The sequence below is a fragment of the Falco peregrinus genome, chromosome 3 (assembly GCF_023634155.1).
Source record: "Falco peregrinus isolate bFalPer1 chromosome 3, bFalPer1.pri, whole genome shotgun sequence".
NCBI classification, from domain to species: domain Eukaryota; kingdom Metazoa; phylum Chordata; class Aves; order Falconiformes; family Falconidae; genus Falco; species Falco peregrinus.
Window position 1 is genome coordinate 97715083 of NC_073723.1, and position 25463 is coordinate 97740545.

At 42.6% G+C, this 25463-nt stretch overlaps 3 protein-coding genes across 8 annotated transcripts in view; 1 reads left to right on the forward strand and 2 right to left on the reverse strand.

Moving 5' to 3' along the window:
• NUP153 (nucleoporin 153) overlaps positions 1–2716 on the forward strand; it is a 46320-nt gene extending 43604 nt beyond the window's left edge. For all 6 annotated transcript variants that reach the window (XM_055798443.1, XM_055798446.1, XM_055798444.1 and 3 more), the window contains 2 exons: positions 956–1115; positions 1585–2716. In XM_055798443.1, the coding sequence (XP_055654418.1) occupies positions 956–1115; positions 1585–1669 (245 nt within the window). In that variant the 3' untranslated portion in view covers positions 1670–2716. The remainder of the gene's footprint in view (positions 1–955; positions 1116–1584) is intronic.
• A 1938-nt stretch (positions 2717–4654) lies between these two features.
• FAM8A1 (family with sequence similarity 8 member A1) lies at positions 4655–13014 on the reverse strand. The gene is made up of 5 exons (XM_055798449.1): positions 12410–13014; positions 8936–9056; positions 6583–6706; positions 6233–6372; positions 4655–5922 (listed from the first exon to the last, which is right to left on the reverse strand). Exons 1-5 carry the CDS (start codon positions 12981–12983, stop codon positions 5778–5780), a joined length of 1104 nt encoding a protein of 367 aa, XP_055654424.1. The 5' UTR covers positions 12984–13014; the 3' UTR covers positions 4655–5777.
• A 7780-nt stretch (positions 13015–20794) lies between these two features.
• CAP2 (cyclase associated actin cytoskeleton regulatory protein 2) overlaps positions 20795–25463 on the reverse strand; it is a 68543-nt gene continuing 63874 nt past the window's right edge. Inside the window, exons 12-13 of the mRNA XM_005235062.3 lie at positions 23906–24046; positions 20795–22340 (exon numbers count right to left, since the gene is read on the reverse strand). Of these exons, the coding sequence (XP_005235119.1) occupies positions 22257–22340; positions 23906–24046 (225 nt within the window). The 3' untranslated portion in view covers positions 20795–22256. The remainder of the gene's footprint in view (positions 22341–23905; positions 24047–25463) is intronic.

Consider the following 25463-nt stretch of genomic DNA (forward strand, 5'->3'; position numbering starts at 1 on the left):
GGTTTTGGATCTGTTGTAGTTCTTAAGTTATCTGACTTCATTACCAGGCTTCCGCAAATTATTTGGATTGGGGGCTCCTCCTGTGTGAGAGTATGGTCAGAATTATTTTTAAGCATTGATGGGCTAAGACTTTAAATAAAGTTCTTTTTGCTAATGAAGTATAAAATACTGTAGGAGGGGAGCAGAGCATGATCCTTAAAATTTATATGTAAGAAAGATAAATACTAGTAATTACTCAAAAAGAAAAACGCTGCCAGTACATACATATTTGATCTCATCACATAAAATACTTAAAGGGAAAAGGCTCCTTTTTTCCTCTCAGAAGTTTTACAAAATGGCCTCCATTAAAAGTAACCGACATTTTTGTCCTGGTCACTAGATTATCTGGTAAACCACATTACTCCGTCAGTCTTTCATTGTACCAGGTAGCAATTTAAAGATAAAAATCTGTGTGTTTCTTAACAATTACTTTGACGATAGGATTTTTTTGTTTGGTTGTTTGGGTTTTTTTTGTTTTAAGATGAGGTGTTGTGTTTGCGTGTTAAATGGGAGGGAGTCCCCGTATCGACTGCATGGACGCAAAGTTTACTTATATAAATCTACATGTTTCAACACTATAATCTAAGACTTTATTAATATAAACTTCAGTATGCACAGGTATAAACTTAATGGTGGTACAGAAGTTAGTGCGCAATTCATTAGGGGTGTGCCAGCAGCATTACTTTAAGAGTCCCTTTAAGATTTTCTATTAAAGTGAATGAATTCTTCTCTGGACTGTTCCTGTAGTAACCTGGCACTTCTGGTGCCCCCCACCTTGTAATCCTGAGTGACCTGTAAAAAAAAAAAATAAAAAAATAAAATCATTAAAGGTAGTGGGAGGAACATGAAGATTTTGCTGGAAAGGATGAGCTCAAATTTTAACTTATTCCCTTCTGCTTCCACCGCGCCTTCCCAGGTTCTGTATTCCAGTTTGGAAGCAATACTTCTAATTTCAACTTTCCAAGTAACCCAAGAATATTTACTTTTGGTGCAAATTCTCCTGCGCTGGCAGCACCGGCCCAGCCTTCTGGCTCTTCGGGATTTCCGTTCAGCCAGCCTGCAGCATTTACAGTGGGGTAAGAGACCGTATCAGAATTTCCCTTGAGCTTCGGGTAGTATCGGTGGACAGTGTCCAGCCTCTGCCGCTGTTAAATCGTGAGGTGTTCAGATGAACCTCGGAGTTTGACGCTAGATTGGGCACCTGCCTTGCGTTAGCCCGGCTGGCGAACTGGGCAGCGGTGCCTGCAAGGAGCCTAGCTGTCAGAAAGGTCACTCGTCAGCGTGACGGGAAATGGTCTGGCTCTTGAAAGGTAAAATCCGTACCTAGCCATTACGCTGCCACTTAACCTTCTGAATAAGAGAGATTTAATTGGTTTTGGTTTCTGGAACTCTCTTCCTTCCTGTTCATCATTATGCCATTTGTTGCCAGCTGGTAACTAGTGAGACAAGACTATGAAACAGTTGTTCTGGAGTATCTACTCAGTGCTGCTACTGAATTGTCAGCTACGCTGTCCTAAACTCTGAACTACTAATTTCTTTTGATAGGACTAATGGGAAAAATGTTTTCTCTGCCTCTGGATCTTCGGTTTCTGGTCGGAAGATAAAGACTGCAGTTAGACGTAGAAAATAATCGCCCGATGGGTAAAGCAACTTTGGAAGCAGCTACTACCCCGCATTGTTCAGTTGTTGGGATCGTACCTCATGCTGGGTTAGCTGAAGTCGGATCTGCCTAAAGATACAAAAGAACTGCTGCCCTTTCCTTCCCTCCCTCCTCCCCCGTTAGGTTTGGGTTTTTTTTTTTTTTTTTTTTTTTTTTTTGGTAACGAATAGAGTTGGCAACAGGGCCGTTCTCAAGCAAAAGTATTTTAGACTCCAGCAAGTTACTTCTTTCACTGACTCGGCATGGTCTGGCTGTAGCCGTGAGTAGAGCCTGCACAGTGAATGGCTTGTACAATACCTCCTCATCTGCACCACTATGTGCGCTCATCTGCGTTTACTGACGCCTCGAAATTGTAATTATATCAGCGAGGGATGCTGTATAGAGTAGAGAATGTTGATAACGAATGATTTCTATGCTGAGTTTGTGCCGGTGTATGTGTGAAGTGAGTGAGTTTGAGTGTATCGTGCACTAAAATTTTCTGATAGAGGAAGACTGATTAAAGGATGATCCATGCTAAGGACTTGTTAGATCTGTAGTTCTTCATTTAATAATTATATGCTATTTCTATATTTTCATTCTTACAGCCCTTTATCACCTGTCTCGCCTTTGTTATTTTATTATGAAATGTGTAAATACAATTTTGTTTCTCTATGTACTTTTTTGGCATAACAAATCTGTGAAATTGAAATTTTAATTTTGTGTGTTACGGCCATTTTTGTTTAGTATTGTCTCAGATTTTATGTAAATCCCATTATTCAAAGTTGCCTAAATCCATTTAGAAAATCTTTAAAATTGGGAATTCTTAAAGTAAGTTTATTGGCTTTTCTGATCCATTTTTGTTTGGACCAAAAACCAGTATTGTACAAAGTATTAAGTATATATTTTTATATTTACTGAAATGGACTGTGGTGACTTTGGATAATAAGGAAAAGTTTAATATTAAAGCCATGTTTATTACAGTATAATTAACATGTTAAACCATGGGATAAATGCCATCAATAAAAACTATGAAATATTGTCTGTCAGTTTTTAACTCTCCAGAAAGGCAGCTGCAGCTGTGAGATAATTCATTCAACCTGAGCGCCATCCTGTGCTTTCTCCAGCTTCTTCTTTTTGCCAGTGACACTGATTTTAGAGACTCTTAAATTAGTCGAAGGTTCCCTGCTCGAAGGATGGGGGAGTTTTACTGTATATTCAGCGTGGAGCCGTTTGTCAGTGGGGCAGGCTGCAGTTAATTTTTACAGCGCTCTTAAAGAAAAAGCTAGTGTTACAAACATTTACCACCATTGTCACTGAAGAGGAAAAAGTACACCGGATTGTAAATGAGTAATTTGTGGGTTTTCCACTTCTGTAGCAGTTGGAGGAGCTTCTTAGAGAACAGGCTTTATTCTAGTAAAAGGAGAGGAAGTGCTCTTGGTTGGCTGGGGACGGCAGCTGAACTTTCACAGTGCTGCGTTTGTGATTGAGATCCCAGTGCTTGCTACAGCTACAACTGGAAAGCCCTGATAATCGCGTCAGCTTTAAATGCCTTCAGAGGCAGTGCTGGGTGCTTTGCGAGCACTTCTGCATCTGCCCCAGTGCTGCTCAGCACTTGCACTGTCCTGTGCAAGGAGATACTTTTCCAACCACCAAGCAGATGTGCCAGGACAAAGGCTAACATCTGTTTACAGGGGCGTCTGCACGTGTAGAGCTCCAATCACTATTAATATAAAAAGAAAATAGCAACTAGGCTTTACAATCACACATAGAAGCTGCTACTCAGCCATATCCTGCCACTGTAGCTGTGGAAGGATGTTCAGTTATGTATTTCCAGATGTCTTAAATCTAAAAATTGCCACCGATTTCACTTTTTCCCCTTAGCTCCATCACCTTCCACGCAGCTTATGTAAGAGACAAAAAACCAGCTTTCCCAGCAGCATGCTGTACACACATTTCCACCGACAGGCTCTCTGTTCATGAACTGTGGTGTCTTTTTTCAGTGGCTGTGGAGGGGGGTGGTGGTTGTAGCTGAACTGGTAGCAATAAAGTTGTAGCCACTGGTGCTGCTTTACCCTTCCCCCATCCTGAGTCTTGGTTTGTAGGTCACTGCTGCAGTAAACAGAACAAAACTCTGGGTTTTTTTAGTCCTACAGAAACTAAATAGGCAAAACTCACCCTAGAAGGGACTTCCCTTAGTTCCGACAGCTCTGGCTGCTGGCAGGCGGATTGCCACAGCTGAACTTTCAACCTCAGTGCTTAAACCAACAGCGCTGTTCTTTGAAGGGACAGGGGAGGTGGCACCGCTGACGTTCTGTTGCTGCTCAACACCTGCAAGTGGCGTAACCACCTCAAACGGGAGCTCGATGCAGGCCTGTCCATTAACATGTATTACCCAGACATTTTTATTTCAGTGACATGCCTCAGTAACACTGCTCTAATGCTAATGGTATATTTAAGATGGCAAAGGCTTTTTTTGTTTGGTCATAAATCATTGGTGTAAAACAGTAGAGTAACCCTCAAAACGATGCGGTACTTTGACACAGATGCACCTTCTGATTACGCAAAGACTTTAAATCAGTTTTCTAGCCAAGACTATTTTTTTTTTTTTTTATTGCAGAAATATCTTTAAAAGGTAGTGGCTTCATGCTGGAGAGGGAAAGATGGGGAAAATGTCATTCTTCCACTAGTAAGCAGTGGATCTGGTCCTGAAACAACATTGTAAATAAGGATCAGAACACATACACACACAGAATGTTGTATTTATACACAGAATAACACCACTTGTCAAACTAAAATAGCGCAGAACATGAACATATTACTGATCAAATTATTTCACCTGAAGAAAAGAAAGAGAGAACCAAGATCTCAAACATTTCTACTGTCAATGGACCCGCTGTCCAAACCTGAAGGTAGGGTGAGACTTTCAGCCACAGAGCAGCAGGTTACGCCAAAGGGAGGAACACGCAATAACTGGGCTCTAGAAGAATTCCAGACTCTTTACTCAAATTTTAATAAAACATTAACACTGTTGCTTATATTCCTTTCCCAAGATACTAATAACATGAGATTAAACAAATTATCAAAGCTATGTAACCATGCAAAATATTAGGCTTTTTTCAGTATTTAAGTTATTCTGAATATACAAACAATTAGAATTGTAAAGTGAAAATAACCAGTACTTGTACTTCCGTGGATTTACACCCATGACACATTTCAGTTAATGTTTCCTGCATGCTCCTGAAACACGTGCAGTTGTTTTGCTCGGTATTATATGCAAGAAGTAGACAGGTGCTTTCTCTCCAAACAGAAGCAGAAAAGTTACCTTTCATCGGCGTGATCTGTACTGCTCATAGCTCAAAAGTTATTTATACACATCGATTCACTAACACTGCAGCGTAACATAACCTTCCCAGAGAAAAAGCAGCCGTTATTTCACCTCTTCGTTAGCTTCGACATGTGAAATAAGTGACAATGCTTGAGACAATCATGCATAAAACTTCACATCAATGTTCTGATAAAATACTTAAAGAGATGAGGGAGTATGATCTGTGAGGCAATAATAAGGGACACGATAACCACTGCTCACCTCTTCCTACACACAGCAATTTAATTAACGTGATTTGCCTTATTGTCTCATACTGCAGTTCTCTTCCCTCTCAGTTTATCGTACAACGTAGGCAAACGACTTGATTTTGCAGTTACCTGCCAACATCCCAAACTGTAGGAGCAACATTTCTTTTTAAGCTGGAGTGAGTTTTAAGATGTCTAGGTATCTGCTCTCCCCAGGCTGATGAACAGAACAGCTCCTTTCTGCAGTTAATACAGCCTCTTCCTCATCAATCGGAGGTTAATACTCCCAGATTCAGCATGGATCGTTTCTCCCAAACTTCTTTGGCATTTGTGAAAAATTCAAGACTTTGAAGGTAGCTGCTGGCATCGTAACGGAGCAAAACATTTTCTTTAGCTTCTGAATCAGTTCCCATTTAATCTGGGCAAGAGATTCTGACAGACACCTCAATTTCAGTTTTAGGGTAGCTCTTTGTTCACTGGGGGTGGGAGGGGATGTTCACAACCAGTCTGGAAATCTCATCGTTCTGTATCATCTGACTCCATGTCTTCTTACCACAATAGTTCCTGCTACAATATCGTAGGCTGTTCTGTTATGCTGGAAAAACAGCAGGGTAATGAACGCAGGGAAAAATGAAGCGATAGAAAAATTCTTGATCAAAGCTCGTATTGTGGACCTGAAATGAGGAAAAAAACCCATTCAGTACCTTATTTTCACTTGGCTGCTTATATTAGCAGTTACTTTCAAGTTTAGTTGCTCAGTTGCACACAGCACAAAAATCAACCTCCGGAGTTCAGAGATTCTTTTACCACCTAAATTCACGACTGAATAATTGCTATTTTATTCTTGGGACACAGAACCTAACAATAGCTCTTGCAATCTAATTATTGCAAAGGCCAATAATGAAGAAATGGTGCATTTCCTTTCTAATCACACGCTTTCCACACTTCACCAGACAGCAACGCGGCTGAGCTAAGCGCACTTACGTTGTCATACTGACATTAGAAGACGGAATGACTAACACACGGCTGGGCGCAATAAGCACCGACGTATCGCATGTCACGACGCGCAGTCCAAGCAAGAACTTCCCTGGGGTTGCTCCACCTGCTCCCCAAATACAGATTATCTGTAAAAGAAAAATTCTTTCAATTCCACACAACACCCTGTTGTTGGCTGGTCCAACAAACTTGGGTTTTCCTCAAAACTACGTGAATGTCGAAAGCTGCAGCGTGATGCAAAATACTGTAAAGAGGATTTATTTTACAGACCAATGGTGACAGACTTGTTTAAAACATTTATTTGAGAACTATTTAATTATAGAAGTTATAGTAGTTACCTCATAGAAGCAGACTAATAACCTGTAGATGAGAGCTACTACCATCATCTTCTGCAAATCTTCCATGGATGTATCCTCATCTATTTCTTCTATGATGTAATGCATGGCAAATTTAGAGATGTCCCTGCACAAAATAAGACTGAACTTTAAAACCATCCTTCTCCCAATACCAACGTTAGCCCTTTAATACTAGAATTCACTCCAGTTCCAGCATTAGTAAAAGAACAAAAGCTCCTTGGCTTCTCTGATACTAAACAAGCCATTAAAATTCAGAACACTAGGTTTCCTTCTGAGTTGCTGCCTAGTTTGTTTTGCCTTTTTCATGAAAAAAAAAATATAAATAAAATCATTCTTTATTGCTACTTTGGCACAATAGCATCCCTGGGTAGTGAGCTGCAGAATTCTGCTGAAAATTCTTACTTCTTGGGAGGATAAACCCCAGAGATTCTGCATGTGACCATCCAACTCCATGTAAATTGAAGGCCTCCACATCTCTGTCTTTGCAAGAACTTGCAAGGAAAAAGAAAAGGCAGCACTCTATAAATGCAAGGGAGAAGTTGCAAGTCTCCCTAAGCAAGCAAGGGAGACCCGTCCTCCCTCGCGTGATCAGGGCTCCTCATTCTCGGTGGTCTTTACAGCTCGCCATGCTCCTCTAGAGGCAGGCACCTTGGCATGCAAGAGGAACTTTTTAACTTCAACCAATTTAAACCTTCAGGTTTTTTACCCTAACAAAGATACGCAAGGCATCGATTTTGAGTCCACTCTGTATTTTCACAAGATAAACTCTACAGATTTAACATTCTTACCTGATGCCCGGGATGAATATACCTGTGACATGCATTTGGGCAAGGACTCACGCATACAAGTGAGAATTCCTACCCACGCAGAAGCGTGCAGCCCCACTTCAACACAATCCACCCAAATTTGTACTACTCGCCCTCTTTTATTTGGACTTAAAAGACTGGAAAAGCTAAGGAACTAAGAAAATAATGTGACGCAACCTGCACTTCCCTTCAATATAACCTTGGCCTGAAGTCTCTGCCTTGAGCCTGTGAGGATGTATTTTTTTTCATGACAACCACATCTCACAAACAGAAAAACCCACCCCAGGATGCTTCTCTGAAGTTACTTGTAAGCAACTTACCGGCTCTTGCAAAAGCAGTAACATTGAAGATACTGTAAATTTATTAAGAAAAATCCCTCCTCTTTCCATCACCTTTACTATTTTACAGACATGTAATTGTCACCCATCTTTCCAGTACTTCGTTTTGTATCATATTCAGCCTACTAAAACCAAAATGGAAATACAAGCTGTCGGGCTAGAACTGGAGGTTTTGGCAACTAAACAGAACTAAGAATTTGGCATTTTAATTGCATCCTTTTACATTAACATATTTATTGTTTTGGATTTGACCCACTTCCACACACCTTTAGAGCAGCAGTTTAAGGTGTCTGAAAGATGTTATCAGTACGGTATCACTTCAGAGTCAGTCAACATTTGGAAAGTTCTTTAGCAGAAAACTTGGATTCTGAAACGTTTCTACAGTAATGGAATTAATGACTACACCAAGTTCTCATCTCTTAATCAGACCAAAATATTCGATTACATCAAGCCAAAGCAGAGGAACTAAATGAGCTGTGGAATAAGATATCTATAGAAACAGATAAAAAAGAAACAGTCTTTGAGGTAAATGGTTACATGTGAGTATAAAAATGTGAAATGAAGAATCTTTCAGTGTAGTGCATAATTGATAGACACGATGCTTAATCTACTTTCTAAGAAACCCAACTTATGACCAGTAAGGACTGCAGCACAGCAGCATTCCTAGCAATCAGGGCGTATTTCAAAATTACACACAGGATCCGAATTATTTATTTTTTTTTTGTTGTGGGTTAGTCCTGTTTTGGTCACAAATCTAAGACACAGCACCACAGGAATTTTCTTTCTATGAAGAAAATTAACTCCATTCCAGCCAGATCCAGTACACTTTTAAAGGCTGTTTAAAAAACCCTCAAGTTTATTTGTCAATGTTTTTTCTCTGAAATTTTAAAGGACTTCTTAAAAATCTTGCTATTGCCCCCCCCCAAAAATATGAATGCAAGTCTGATCTATTCTTAGTAAGGAGTTTGTAAGCCTTTGAAGACACCTGTAAAAATTCTTTCTTTCCATCAGCTGACCCAAAATCAGGAAGCATTTAAAAAGTATGTGAACCTAGCAGTGCTTTTTCCTCAACTCTGGACAGTTACCAAGTGCCATCACGTGCATAAGCACGCCATACAGAGATGAAGACACTTCAAAGATCATGAAGAGCTTAAAGCTGTATATAACAAAGCTTTAAATTGTTCCACTTACTTTATTCCACTGAGGTGCATAACACTTAAAACAATGGTTGCCTTTATAAAGAACAGAATAAAAAAATCCACCATCTCTGCTATGAATCTGTGTGCCAACGAAGGGATGATGAACTCCCGACCTGTAACAGAAGTAGTTAATGTTACCCAGATTTTATTGCACTAACACAAAGCTAACACTATCATCCAACAAACACTGCACATTAACCTCACTACAAAAGCATCATCAAGGCTCTTTATCTCAGCTCACATCTTCCAGAAAACTTCTAGAAGTGTGTGAATAAAAGAAGATCTGAATTGTTTAAATTGAGTTCTAAGAACCTTCTTAAATTAAATCGAACTCTTTTCAAACTCCAAGTCCCCTCTGAATTAGGATTACAGGCAAAATCCCGCCCCATTGAAGAACCAAAGTACATTCAAGTGCATCAATTTTTGTATTCTTTCATTTAGAACAGCTTTCAGTAAACCTGAGAGTTCAGGTAAAAAGAAAATTAGATCTACCACAACTTTTCTATTGCTCAGCAGCAAGGCTTCCTTGTGTGCCAAGAACTAGCTCTCTGAAAGTCAAACATTGCCTATTTTGTCTCCAGTCAGACACACAGAAATAAGAGCAGATGAAAACATTAGTTGTACTTGACATCAACATTCCTACAGACTACTTATAAAACACAGCGTGCTGCCCTACCAGGAGCCAGAACACATTTCCCCTATTTAATTGGCCAAGTGCAAATGGACATGAAGTAAGTAGTCACAGTTAAAAGCTTTTGTTGCTAATGCTACATCAGATGACTAAAGCAAAGAAAACATTGAAGAGTACCTTAGAAAGCTTCCAAGGAATAGCACTGCAAAATAATCACATCTGAACCCATCTACCCCTCTGTTTCCCAAAGGACAAACAATGACGCCCACGTTAAACCAGCAACAGCTCGCATGTAAACTTCATTTAGAAACACTCAAGTACTACTAGATGTAAGCTTGTGGAAAATAGAGACTGGGTTAGTTAGTCTTTCTGAGAATGCCTACCCACACACACAGGGAAAGGGGAAAGGCAAAGAAAAAACATTCTCCAATCTCAAAAAAAACCCATCAAATTTCACTTAGAATAAACCTCCACAGCTCACCTGCTTGACACTGATACTGCCAGCCTCACAAGCTATGCAAGGGAAGCCGAGAGCCCAAGGCACTTGAGTGCTTTTTAAATGGGGTTAAGTATAATCAAGCCGTGACTAGGTAAGAGCCAGCTCTTATTTAACATACCTTAGTTCACGTATCTTTGTTTCCTACCCGTTTCATGGATAACTCTGCATTGATACTACCAAGCAGCGTGATTGTTACATATCTAATACTAAAATGGATTCAATTCTCATTGTCAAAGCATGTCCAAGCTGTCAATTACATTCTAATTAAAGATTCTTCAACTGAGGCAGAAGGGAGTATAGCCAGTCCCCCAATCCTGGCTTGAGCACACAGCACCAGATAAAAATGTTCATTTGCTCAGTCAAAAGGAGCACGTTTGTTGAAGCTTGTGCCACAGTTTCATTTAAATACATCAGATTCAATGACTGAATAAGGAAGATGCCAAGTGGGACTAAGAAAATAAGTACTCAAATTATGTTAAACTCCATTATATTAAGAAGCCTTTGTGAGCCGTAGACTCTGGCATACTTCCCTTGCAGTGACTGGAGATGTTCCTCCTATCAGAAATCCACTATTTTGCCAGGGGTTACTATTTGTGCGGCAGGGATAGCCAAATGCAACACACATCCATCTCAGCTCAAAGTTTAGGATCTTACATTAAGCTAGTAATAAAGATGGGTTTGCACCAGTCAGCCACAGGGCAGACAAGGCTTGGATGCACTTTTTGCTCTTCTGTTGCCAGCAGAAGCGCAGTAATCTGCAGTAAGACAGGGTGGGGCAAGCGGACGAAGCGTCTGAAATCATGACGACCATCCACAAAAAGCCTGCTAGTGCTTGGAGTGCTGTTAATACTGGTGCTCTGACACACTTGCAGGTCGATTGAACTGGAAAAGGCAGTTACCAATTCCACTTTTTGACATCCCAGTTTAAAATCTGCAACATTAACATAAGCTCTCAGTTATTTCAGCTTACGTAAGCACACTGATCTGTAAACTGCAGTGGCGTAGGGCTGGACAGATACACGGCCTGCCCTGCCAAGCCTGCTGTGTAGGCAATAATCTGCAACAGGAAAGAAGGAGCCGTAATCGCTTCAGCTGTTCCAGATACCTCCATTTGCAATCTGGAGGCAAAGCACTGGCACAGGTCTTTGTTTATAATTGTATCGTATCACTGTATCACATACAGAGTTCCCTTAAGAAGGCTAGGTGTTGCAACAACATTTAGCATTCAGAATTGTGACATCCAGCAGCATGAAATAAGATCCATGCCCTAAATTACCTTTAAGATTTGGAATCAGTTTCCGAAGAACTGGGTAAAAATCCAAAAACCATTTCAGCCTAGCCTTTGTCCATACCCCCTTTTTTGGTGGCTGGTAATAGCTGTTTATAAGCAATCTATAACTCAGAATCAGGGCACAATTAAAGAAAATACTACTTTGCGTTATAACCTTGCTTAAAGAACATCTATTTAAAACCACAAGAAAACAGCAAGCTCAGTAGCTAGATTCCCTTCCCTTCACGAGAAAAACACTCTCTGCTCACACCCAGCCACTGAGCTTATAAATAATGCTGCTGATCAGTAATGCTGTACTTTGCCCTGCAGAAAGAAAAGAGCTCTGGGTTTTCTCCAAAGTCCTTCAGCAGCGTTCTGCTCCACAGTTCTCTACCATTACTCAAGGTGCTGCGCAGCACGCAGGGCATGTCACCTAGCTGCTCCCCGATTTGGAAAGCAACATTTTGTGCTCCAGGTTTTATCTCTGACGTGATCAGAGCAAGTTTGTCTTACTCCTGAACAAACACAAACATAAGCACTGCTATGCACATAACAGACTTTTGTTTATCTCTGGTTCTGTCGCTAGCTTGTTGAATGTAAGCAGGTTTTGACGTCTATGCTTCAATTTCATTATTTTATTTGAGCACCAAAAGCCCTCTAAACCCGACGGTTTAGATGTCGTCAGCCAAGCAGGCTACTTGCAAAGCTAGATGCATTACAAGCCTGCGACCACAAGTTGCACTCGAAAAAAATAAAACTCCTTCCTACCCACGAAAACATCTTACGAGCACTTTAGTTACAAGCTGCACACCAGGAGCCAACCCTCTCAAACCGCCCGGGGATTAAGCCCTGGCTTTACCAGCGCGGGATGCGGCCTGTCACCCCTCCCGGGGCACGGCTCAGCAGCCCACGGACGCCGCCCAGCCCCCAGCCCCTGCCCGCCCGCCGCTCCCGAGGGGCCGCCGCACTGCCGGGGGGCGCCCCCAGCCCCTGCCCACCCCTCACGGCCGCTGACCGGGGCCGGGCCGCCCGCCCCTTCCCCCCCGCCGAAGCGGCCCCCGCTCACCTGCCGGCCGCCCCGTGTCCCGTGGGGCGCCGCTGCCGCTGGTGCCGGTGGCGCTGCCGGAGGCCGCCCTGGGCACGGGGGCCAACCTGCCCGCCGCTCCCGGCCAAGCGGGGGCGGGCGCGGCGGCGGCGCGGGGGCTCGGCCCGGCGGCGGCCGTGTGGGCCGGCGGCGGAGCGAAGAGGTAGAAGGGGCTGTAGTAGGCGGCGGCGGCCGCCCCCGGCGGTGGGGAGGGAGCGGGCGGCGTCGCGGCGACGCGAGGGGGGCCGGCGGCGGCGGGCGCGGCGGAGGCGGCGAGGAGCGCGGGCAGGCAGCCCTGCCAGCTGAGGTACCCGCAGTACGAGTCCCACAGCCACTGGTGAACGCGCCGCGCGTACTCCGCCGCGCTCAGCGGCTTCGCCCCGCCGCCCTCGCCCCCGAAGGCCGCCGGAGGGGAGCACGGCGGGGACGACGCAGCGGCGGCCGCCCCTCCGGAGACGCCGTCGCTCCTCTCGTTATCGCCCTTCGCCATCGCCGCCGCCCCAGCGCCGGTCCGGCCCGCGCCCGGCTCCGCGCCGGGCTCCGCCATCTCCTCCATCTCCGCTGACACTGAGCGCCTGCGCTCGGCGCGCCTGCGCGGGGGAGGCGGCCCGCCTGTCCCATTTACCGCGGGGGGGGAGCGCAGGAAGAGTGCAAACGCCAGGCGGAGTCCTCCGCGCACGCAGCCGGGCCCGGAACGCACCACTCGGCAGCAAACCCCTCCCTGCCGTTGCGCCGGGAAGAACCAGGCTTCCCCCCCGTCCCCGCAGTGAGGTGGTATCGCCTAACGTGGAGGCAGGGAGGCGGGCTGCCCGGGGCGGTCCCGAGCGCTCCTGAGGTAAAAGGAAAGGCCCCGGGCGGGGGAAGGGCCGGCGCCTCGGCCGCCCGCCGGGCTGCGGTGTACGCGTAGGGGGTGCGCCATGTCTCCTTAGCACAAAGCAGGTTCCCGGCTCCTCCCGCAGCAGCGCGGCCGTGTCGCGCCGCCCGGAGGTAGCGCGGGGAGTTGCCGTCCCCTCGGCCGTCCCGGCCCGGCCCCCTCAGGGCTGAGCCGTCCGCCCCAGCCCCGGCCCCAGCCCTGGCTCCGTAGCCGGGCAGCAGCTGTGAAAGCCGGGAGCGGGCGGTGGGGTTGCCTGCACCAGCATGTTGTACTGTAGTGTGGAAAGGGAGCCTCCACCTTCGCTTCCACAGCGCTCCCCCTCCGATCGGCGCCGGCGGGCTGGAGCGGGACCTCCCCATCCTGGGATTCTGTCCCTCCCGCCGGCTGAGTGCGGCCCAGGTCACAGCTACGTCCCTCTGAACAGGCTCTGGGGGGTGAGCTGGGGAAGCCGAGTGAGGAACGAGGCACCCTGCCGCTGGGCCGGTGGGGCTGGCTGGGACTGGGCGCTCGGTGCCGCCCGGCGCCACAGCTGCTGTGCCCGGCCTCTGCCTCAGCGCGCTCCCCTTGCCGGTAGGAAGGGGTTTGAACTTGTTCGGAGAGCGAAAAGGTGTTAAACTGCTCTCTCTTGTGTCCTCCTGCAATTTGATTTTCTCGTGCAAGTGTTGCCTTTTTCTCTCTCTTCCCCTTTCTCATCTGTTCCCCTGTCAGATTCATGTCCTGGCGTAAAAACACAGAACGAGGAGCGCTACAGCAAGTTTAAACAAAGTTCTGCAAATTAATTTTTAATATTTAAGGTTCCTATGTACCATTAAGCATCTCAACCAGACCACAAGTTCCTTATACCGCAGATGTTAACATAGCTCCATACTGAATGCACTGGTAATACATACTGTAAGCCTGGGGTGTTCCCTATTTTCAACACCACAGATAGCACAGCTGAAAAAACCAGTCGTTTTTCCCTGTTAGATAGGAACAAATACATTATTTTTCCCATGTAGCCCTAATTAATTTAAAAACTGAAGTAGTTTCTGCGGAACGAGTCTCTCATATAGACAAGCTGAGGTGAATTGATAGAGTGCTTAGCGAATAACCTATACCATCTTAATTAAATGCAGTTATGTTAGGTGCTTTGTGACATAGACTTGGGTGAAATCAGTATGGATAAATTATTTGGGAAATGTGGCAAGTTTTAGCATGATTAGGAAGGACAGTGAAGAATGAAAGAGAGGAAGAAAGGTAGACAAGTGTATAGAAGAAAATACGGTCTTAAACCAGCTATTAACTCCTAATATAACTAGCTATTCTAGTAAAAGTAACATAATAGAGCTTCCTCCTTTATTGCCTGTCTTCATCAGCTACAGTCTGTTTAATTTTTTTTTAATTAGGTTTTCACCACAAACCCTTTACAACCAGTGTCAGGTGCTTTGCACATGTGGCCAGGTTTTGCAAGCCAGATCAGCTCTTAAGGTATGATTACAAGATCTCACAGGCTCCATAGAATACTGTCAGTCACATGTAAATTTTAGAGTCACCAGCAGCATTACGCAGACATAACCAGTTAGAACTCTTTATGTAATTATGCTGGGTACTCAAGGTGAAATGGGATCGCTGACAGCGGAGAGCAAGGGAGTAACAGGTATCACAGACAACACAGTATTTCCTCATTCCCGTATTTTTCAGTTACTAGTTTTTCATTCTTCTACCTTAAAAAAATAACCCACGAAAGACCCACAAATTCTGCAAGCATCCAGATTATTCTAGTCTGGGATGTGTATGATAGAGATGCTGTAACAACAGGGATTGCCAGTGGTGGGGAAGCACAGCTTAGGCTTTTGATGACAAAGGGTCTTGTGTGACACATTGCTGTGTCAGATTGCCACACATGTTACGGGAGTACTTACCGTCTTCTGCAGCACCAATTTCTCCCTACTTTAGTTTGATTTCTCTTGTGAGCAGAGTCAGAGCGAGATAATCTTGTGTAGTTCACTGTACCAGTTGATGAAAACAAATGGCTGAATGCCTTGGCAGTTAAATACACTTCTTTAGAAATGAGATTTAGGCAAGAGGAAATGTTTTGACCTAGATCAAAAGAGGAAGGCAAGCACCTAAAAGCCGATATTGCAGTAGTTAAGGTTTAAGGGGAATCTGGAATCCCATCTGAAGCTCTTTTAGTGTAGGTAATGCTGAAAAGCCTGGTTTGTCACTCCTGAGTGGGGAGTCCTTTATAGTCAATAGGAAGTAACAGAGCACCGGTCTGCTGTACATCTGTTGTTCAGAGCTACAGAGATGTATCCTTGCTCATTTTTGGTACTCATTCTAGCGTTTTGTTTTCAAGGCAGTGTTTTAAACAATTTTTAAAACTAAGGATTTGCTGAAGCATTCACCTGGGTGTATGAAACTGAAATTCAATCCCTTCCTTTGCTTGGGGGATGCAGATCACATCTCCTGCATCATGCTGAAGTGTTCTAATAATAGGAGCTCTTTAAAAGAGTCCTTGGATGGGAGTTGTTGGACATTAATCAACAGCAACCTCTTGTCATTCCAAAGTGGTTAATTATTGTTGTGGCCAGCAGCCTACATATATTCATGCTATTTACATGTTTGTATCAAGTATGTATGTTCATGTACAGAGTGAAATGAAATGCAAATGTTGGTTAAAGAGATTCTTTGTTACTGAAACATACAGACTGAGTCACCAAAGCATGAGAACTTTACCCCTTGTTGGGGCAAGCAGCCAGGTACAGAACATGATACTTGACACCCCCCCCCCCCCTCAAAAAAAAAAAAAAAAGTAGGCATTTACGTAAGTATAAAGTAAAGCATTATATATTACAGTGTAGAAAGATGGCTCAACTGTCTCCCAAATGAAATCAATTTAGCCTTCAACTCTGAAACCGCTCTGCCTGATCCATCTGAGGATTTTGAAGGAGACTTTGGCTCTAAAAGCTTTCATGGTCCACTGAGTAGCATTTTCTTTCTAAGAGATGCAACTTTAAGTGTAATACAGACAGAAAACAGAATCCTAGTGGTCACAGTTGATAAGAAGGACATATCAAATCAGCTGAGAAAAAAATGAACATATGGTACATAGATTTTTAGTGTGGTTGCCTGTTACTAGTACTGTTTTGGGAGTTGCGTGTAAATATCTTTATTTGCCTTTTACCTTGACCTGGTGTGAATGAAGAGTAAGCAGAAAACAGCTTTACTGAGGAGCACGGCACTCAGAAACCCTGCCAGTTACCCAATTCTCTATCACATTCTTTAGTGTTCCCCCAGAGGAGTGTACAGGAACATGCCTCCACTGAAGCAGCACTGGAACTAGGGGTTTGGAGAAGAGTTTGTGGTGGTCAGTGGTGATCAGGTCCTTGGCAGGCAGCAAGACTTAGGGAAGCAGGGTTAAGCCTAGAAGCTCACCACCGAGTGTTGGGTGGTGGAGTAGGGAGCGTTCTCTGCTCTACAAAAATTTGGCACCCAAAAAGATTTTTCAGGGTTATTTCAACTATAAAGAGAGAGCAGGTTCTTGTTCCCTGGTAGTCAGAACGTTCCCTGGGGAGTGTTATTTATGATTTTAATCTAATGACTCGTTCGTATGTCAGGGGCCTGTTTATAGGCACCTTCTGAGGGCAGGAGCTACTGGCAAGTATTTTCACAGCAGTGGACTCAGATCACCTCCAGCAGGGGAACTGAATCTGTCTTTTATGTTCTTGGTAACTGCTCTGTGTGCTAGCATATTGTATAATCAAGTGAATATTACTTCCATTTGTCTGGAGGCAGCTGCTTCCACATCTTAGAAGGAGCTCAGCTGAACATCACATCAGGAGAGTGCACTTTCAACTTGTGTGCATACTGAGATGACTCCCGGAAAGATTTCAAATGGAAACATGCTTGATCTCTGGGAAAGGAATGTGATGCACAGGTTTATGAACTTGTGTATAGTGTATATGAACTTGTGTATAGTACAGTGACATTGAAGGAACTCATGCAGATCCAGATACACTGAAGACTCCGAAAAGAGTAAGAACGAAAAATGGTTTGTCCGGATAATAACTATGGCACTGGAAAGCCTCAGCAGGTGCCTGATTTCCTAGGACATTGAAAAGATTTCTGGTTTTCAAATGCAGACTTGAAATTACTTACTCCTTTATCTTCAATAGCTCTGTCAAATATTACTTTTAAGTTCAATCAGTTTTTAAGTGTGGTGTTAATGGAAACAGGCTTAGCAGTGTTCAAAAAACCAAAAGATCAGATTAATTATTGGTCACAAGTAGCTGGTTTTTCTTCTTCCTTGCCCATCAAACTTTCTTTTACCAAGATTATAATTTCAAAATCAAAGTAATCGTGAAATGTTTTTACAGTGACTTTTAGAGGGTAGAATTTCCCCGTTCTTTGGCAAACGAGACGCATCCTTGGGAGTGCCGTAGCGCCGCGTGTTGTCATTCGGAGCTCCCGAGGGCCTGGGCCTCAGCCGGTTTCTGCCATCTGGTGGTCACACGGAGTCACTACCGCAACGCGTCCCGTTTCCACTAACGGGGTAGCCAACGTTCTAAACTAAACGAGTATCACAGAATCACAGAAGGGTTGTGGTTGGCCGGGACCTCTGGAGGTCACCTGGTCCCACCCCCTGCTCAAGCAGGGCTCCCTAGGTCCAGTTGCCCTGGACTGTGTCCATGTGGCTTTAGAATGTCTCCAAGGCGGGAGACTTCACTGCCTCTCTGGGCAACCCGGGCCAGTGCTCTGTCAACCACACAGTGAAGTGTTTCCTGATGTTTACCAGCAACCTCCTGTGTTTCTGTGCGTGCCCACTGCCTCTGGTCGTGTCACTGGGCACCACTGAGGAGAGCCTGGCTCTGTCCTCTTTGCACTCTCCCTTCAGGTACTTATTACACACATTAACAAAACCCCCCTGAGCCTTCTCTTCTTCAGGCTGAAAAAGTCCCAGCTCTGTCAGCCTTTCCTCCTGGGAGAGATGCTCCAGTCCTGTCATCACCCTCCTGGCCCTTCACTGGACTCTCTCCAGTATGTCCATGTCTCTCTTGTACTGGGGAGCTTGGAACTGGACCCAGCACTCTGGATGTGGCCTCACCAGTGCTAAGTAGAAGGGAAGGATCACCTCCCTCGACCTGCTGGCAATGCCCCCTCCTTATGCATGCCAGGATACCGCCCGTCCCCTTTGCTGCACTGGCTCATGTTTGACTTGGTGTCCACCAGGACTCCCAGGTCCTTTCCTGCCAAGCTGCTCTCCAGCTGGGCAGCCCCCAGCATATACTGGTGCATGGGGTGGTTGTTACCCAGGTGCAGGACTTTGCAGTTCCCCTTGTTGAATTTTATGAGGTACTTGTACAGAGTACTTCATGAGTACTTCTACAGAGGTTCTATTTAAGAAAGTATGAGATCCGTTGAAGCGTTTTGTAGGAAAAAAGCTTTTTACATTTGGACACTTAGTAAAAATCTCCTCTTTTACCTGTATGTTACTGGCTGATTGACAGCACCTGTACTGGTGAATATTTGACCCATGCAGGTTTATAAAAATGAACTGGCTAATTACACCATACACATTTGTTCCGTATCAATATAGGCGCCAGATGCACTGTTTTCTCTTTTGACAGTTGCACTGATTTAAAGCATAACCACAATTTTGGTGCAATGTAGAGCTGAAATCAAGGGGCATACCTTGTGTGATAGTGTGCAGTAAAAAGAAGTGAACAATAGGACCTCAGGGATGCTCGGCGTGTAGCGGTTCATTCCTTGATGGAGTCAACCATTAAACACAGATCAAACTTGCTGCTGAAGACTTGGTGGACACAACTCATCATGGTCAAGATGATTCATCAAACCATCATTCTGCAGCTTGTTGACTATTTCTATCTCAAGATATACTTGATTTTTCAGAAAATGAGTTTTTAACCTTTAATTGTACACAGATTCATGTAGGATAGAATCAGAATATTGGATTTATTTTGTTCATTTAGCACTCCTTTATATTTCTAAATTTAAGGACAGGTTGCAGGGAAAAACCAGTGCAACCTACTGTAAATGTATGACAAGTATATTTTATGAGGACCAGAGTTGACAAAAGCTGGTTATAGATTTTTTTTGTCATGTGGCTTAGTAAGAGTAGTGGATGAAGGCTATCTGCATATTTAAAAAGTTTCTCTTCTATTTTTCTGGTGTCCAATAATACATGGACTTGTTAGTTTTTTCTTCAGTTGAAGCAATTACCTTGAGTCTGTCCATGCAAGGCCTTCCTCCTTATCTTTCAAATGTCTTCCCTCTGGCAAAGTTCTCAGGTGTGCTCAGACTGTCAGGCATATGCTATTATTGCGTAAGACTTCTTCCTGTTAAGAAACCAGTCAAAAAAATGTGCGTGGGTCTTGCATGTTGCAGGAACGTGAGTGTTAGGGAGAAGGACTAGCCAAAAGGGAGTTTGCTTCCATAGAATCATAGAATGGTTTGTGTTGGAAGGGACCTTAAAGAGCATCCAGTTCCAACTCCATCCAACCTGGCCTTGAACACTTCCAGGGATGAAACACCCACAACTTCTTTGGGCAACCTGTTCCAGTGTCTCACCACCCTCACAGCGAAGAATTTCTTCCTAATACCTAATCCAAATCTACCCTCTTTAGGGTTTAGTTTAAAGCTATTACCCCTGGTCCTATCACTACAGGCACTACAAAAAAGTCTGTCCCCTTTCTTATATGACCACATTTAAAAGCAGAATCAGACCAACCTTCACACTGCTTTTGAGGGGAGAGTGAAATCCCTAGGTAGAACTAAAAGAATTTGCCTGTGTAGTGATTCAGAGCTGTCTCGCTGCTTTCTGTTCATCATCAAGCATTCAGTACTTGTTTTGTGTCATACCTCCAAAGGATTAAGTGGCTTCCTGTTGCTGCGTAATGATTTGATCTGTATTGGATGCTAGATGAAAACAAGAGTCAGTATTTCAGGTCAGAATGCTCCATAATGAGATTATTTTACGGAACAAATTATGATTATGATTTAAGGATTAAACAATCCTTCAATAGTCATTTTATCACGACAAGTATGCAATACCCATTTTTCAGATATGAAGCACATCTAAGCGAAATATGGAGTGGACCGCTTGTGGTTTGTTAACGCAGGATGTTAACACATCCAAAGCCATACAGGGCAACAATCGGAAAAGCTAAAAATAGAAGGCAAACCTTATAAACTTGCACCAGGTCATGATCATCTCCCTAGACATAATCTCTGGAAGATACGGGTGCACCTAGAAGTGAGAATCATGAAAAGCTCAATTCTCTGGCTGTCACTACAGTTATACACATGAAACTTCAGTTTTACCTGCTAGCATGCAGAACAGCTGCTATTGACTGTCAGGTGGACGATGGCAGCAAAAGTGATAATGTTTTATGAAATGGGAGGAGGAGCTACTTGTTCTCAATCGAGCTCTTGAAACAGCATTTAAGGAGAAAGCAGGTATGACAAACACCACAATGGAGCAAGCTCTCAACAACTTTGTATTTAAACAAGTACATTTTCCTTTTTATTTCATAAGAAGTTTACTGTTGAAAAAATGGTATGTATTAAAGCAAACACATTATACACATAGATTAAACATCAGATAGCAAAACCTTACGGAATAAGCACTACTGGTTGTATTGTATAGGGTTTGCAATCAAAGATAAACTTTAAAACCCTCAAGAATTAATGTACTTTCAAGATAAATTAGGCACAAAATTTAGCTTGTAACTAGCTCTTCAAGCATCTCACTGTGATTTCACTGTTACAAAGTCTTACAAGTGATCAAAAACATATGATGACTTCTTAAATTTTTAAAATTTTACTCGTTCTATGTGCTGAAATAGTACAAATGTATACAACACTCCACCTTTATTAAAAAAGCATGTACAATAGGGACTATAAAGTAGAATCAAAGGGCTAAACAGGAGATTACCCCTTTATATGGGCTTAGAATTAGTATGACATAAATCTATGGCTTTGCTTTGTGGACGTATTTGAAATTGATTAAGTCCTACAAATGTGAGGAAGAAACAGGAACCTATTTTTAATGACTATGAGCTACAATAGCAATATTTTAAAGGAACATTATCAGTACGGAAACTAGCTGGTATCTGACATATATGCCTCCCTCAGTTTTCTGAATAGGATGCAAGTTACAATGTGAAATTTTAAATAATGAGAGATTGTCTCACCAGAAAAAAAAAAATAAATCCAAGAGCAAAAAATCTTCAAGTGATTAGATGAGGCTTTACCTTAGAAAGAATTACTCATTTTCAAGAAGTGAGAGGGCAATAGCAAGCCTGTAGACCATAATAAAATCTTACCTCGCAGAAAACACAGGGATCTTCTAAATATACGTGTTAGAAAAGTGTTTGATTAAAATACCAGCTTTTTTTTTCTTTCTTTAGCAAAACGTATTGCTGAAAGTTGTCCTTTTTTTGCTTGTTTAAAACAAACCCCATTATGATTGCCACAGAACTACAAGGAATGCATACTTTCTAGGGGTACATTTTTACTGCATCATACAGGAATTGCTTAATAGGTAAAAATAAACATCTTAAAGTCTTAATGCTGTTTTTGATTAGCAGAAAAAAAAGGAATGCACTGAAGCAAGATGATAACAAAGTGTATCATGCAGTATTTTGGCTTAATGTATACAGTATTTCAAACCAAGGATATGACTGGAGGGTGGGGGTTTTAAGCTATTACATTCACATGAAATCATTTAGAATTAAAGTCGTATGTGAAGGCAAACTGTGTGGAAATGTGAAAAGTACTGGGATGCCTAACAAAAGGGTGCCAGATAATGGTCTTGTTCCTAGCATGCAGAGCTAATGCTTGAAGGCCTATCACAGCAGTATGAACTACTGCTACTTCTAGTTCTTTACATTACTGCTTTGTTTCTGCTGGCTGTGGTCTGGTCACGGTCAGCAAGTGCTGTATGGCGTTAGGAAGCTAACCCACAATCTCTGCAGGTTCAGTGACCAACTTAGATCCATCCCATGCTGTCTTGAACTGTTCAGGAACCGGAAATTCTTTCTGGTAAGAAACAAAAGCAACAACGATGGTTAAATAAACAGTGGATATCTCATGAAAACTGGTGGAATACTATTAGTGCTACATGACTGAGAAAGCATTGATAGCTCAGACATGCCAGGATTAGAGAGTAGCCTTCTTCATTACCCTAGGAAGCTATTTTACAATGCCACACAGGAAAAAGCCTTATTGCTACCCAGTTTCAAATAGCCTTGGTATGGCACTACTTTGCAATAATCCCTCTCACACCATTATTTGGAACAACTAAGTAAATAAGCCTCATGTCAGAAATGACTTTAGATTCCATCAGTGTCTGTGTTGGAAGACAGCAGAAAGGCTTTAGGTGTGGACATTTAGCAAGGAGTCTAATTTGAAGGACGAAAGCAATGTTATAGTATGGAAGAATAAAATAAAAACAGCAACGTATCATTTGACATGTGATACACTTCAAAAGACTCAGCACCCCCTGTGGGGTACATGAAACAAAGCAGAACATCAAAGAAAATCTCCTTCCATTCCATGTATTCAGTGAAAAGATGGGAGATGTTGTTGGGTCTTTCTCTGTTTGCAGTAAACAAAACCCGATATGACGAGAAGGGTTTTTTCATTCAAACCTCAAATAGATGTTTTGATAGCCAGTAATTTCAGATGATACGGTGATTTGAGGTCAGACTGATCAAAAGGACCTTTTTCTTTTAAGGGACAGGTGAATATGCACCCACTAAAAATCATTCCCTTTTTAGTTATCTAAAGCTGGGCATCCAGCAGTCACTTTTGGAAATGTGGAGCGTGAGAATTCTCTTGTTACATATTTTCTTTTATAAAGCCTAAACCCCTCTACCAAACAAAATTCCAGCCCAAAAGATTAACAAGAAATTTAAGTTCTGTCTATGGCCATTCAGTGCAATTTCAACACTGCTCTGTTGAGAAAACTAGGTAACTATTACAAGTATCCTTTGCCTGCATGATCCCTTGCTAGTGTGTGAAGTGACATGACTTTACTAGAAATGCTGATGGGCATAGTATGAAAATTTTACTAGAACAGAAAAGGAGCCAGGAAAATGCACCTGTTTAAGTGGCTTTTAAGGACTTATGTTGACAATAATAGAAAGTACTACAGATGCTACCCATGTATCAACAGCTTTAGAAAAAACCAAGTATATTATACTATATTGTTTCATCTGTAGTAGTATTGTATTTATTTTAGTTTTAGCATCATCATCTTCATGCTTGAGTGCTCTTGTGTGAAGTGAGCTTCTTTGGGAGGTCATGTTTGGATATCAAAAAAGAAAATTAAATGAACAGGAGATGAAACCATTATCTATCAAAATGGAAAGTAATAACGTCATGTCTGATCTCTGAAATTACTTTGTGCCGCAGAAGATAAGGAGTTCTTCCTGCACTGATAGCTGAGATGTCGGCACATAGAAAGTCAATTGTTCTGAATAATTTTTTGGTGATGTAATGTATTTGTGGTATGCTAAGTTTCTTTCCTAGCAGTTTAAGTGCTATGAGCTACCAAGACCAGCCAGGAAGAGGGAGGAAAGCTTTAAAAATATCTCACTCACATAATCACCATCTTGAGGGATAAGGATGTTCATCTCGGATGACTTGGCACTCACAATCTCACAATCTAATGATTCCTCACTGAGGTAGATGTGGCAGCCTTCTGTTTTGTTAATAGAAATTGTTGGCACTTTCCCCATCACCTGTAAAATAAAATCTACTTCATATCAAATCTTAAAATGTGCACAAAAATACTGTTAATAAAATCCTCTTTGCCTGCCAGGTCTAATTTTAGCCACCAACATCTGATCTGTGTGTCAGCTGCCTGCATGACACTTATATTTGATTTGGTAGACACTGTGAAAATTCTTGGTAACAAATATATACACAACAGCAAACTTCTAATATACAGCAAGCTTTTAATATACAGTTTGATGAAAATCCCTCCCTGATTCTCTCTAATTTTGGTGATGCTTTTGTGCTGATACTTAGGCAGTGTTGACCTTGTTCATCTTTGAGAACTGGTGAAGAAATCAAACAGGTCAACTCCAACCCAGTAAGGGCAAATGAAAGATCCCAGCATACAGTAGTACTCCACAAGTGATTTCTAATACATTTGGAAGACTTCAAAGCTCTTCCAGGTTTTACAGCATACATTAGGAAGGGGGTTTTATCCCCTTCAGGTAAGCTACGGTTCTAAAAAATTACTGAGATCAAGTTAATTAAATCTCTAAAGGTATTTCTTATGTTAGTTTACAAGCAAGCACAGGATTTACTTTAGGGGAGAAAGGGAAATCGCTCTTGTTTACAGTTCTACAGATTAGAAGATTTCTTCATGGCTATCTGGCTGACTCGCTGGTTGTCAGTAACAACTCCTCCATCTCCTCCTGCCCTCTCTAGCCTGGACAGGAATATGCTCTGGACAAGGCATCCAAAGGGCAGAGGTTGTTCTGAGCCATAGAACAGTAACGGCATGTGATAGGTATGTACTTGTTAATGAAAGACTGGCTCCCATCATTCAAGTTGAGAATATATTTTCAACATTAGTTCCTTAATGCGACAGAAAACAAGAACAAGTGGTCTGTCCTCTTGCATCCCACCCTGATCCTGATGTCTGATCTACACAGAGGATCAATGCATCTTAAATTTTATTTTCTTTAATGGGTTCTCATTTTGCAAATATTTGGAAAGGAAAAAAAAATACCACTGAGAGAGAGCTAAGCAATATGGCTACTTACAGCAAAATCTGTAGGATGAATTAACTGAAATTTGTTCCATTAACCTCTTATGTATTTAGAAATGAAAAGCTTAGGTCTTCAAAATACTGAGAAAATTGAGATGCTCAGCACTTGGCATACTCAAACCCTGCGGAAGCTGCCTGATTCAAGTGGCATATAGCATATAGCCAGGCTCTGCCTGGAGTGGAACTCCACTCTGCCTCATGGCATAGAAGCCGTATACACTATTCATAGAACCTGTTTAATCAAAATAATTTTGATTCTTAGAAAAGATATTTCCCCTTTATTTGTGTATTAACAAGCTGTGGTTTCACTATTCATTACATATGAATTTTTCAGCTTCCATGAGTAGTTCTAGAGGTGATGATAAAAATAATCTAAT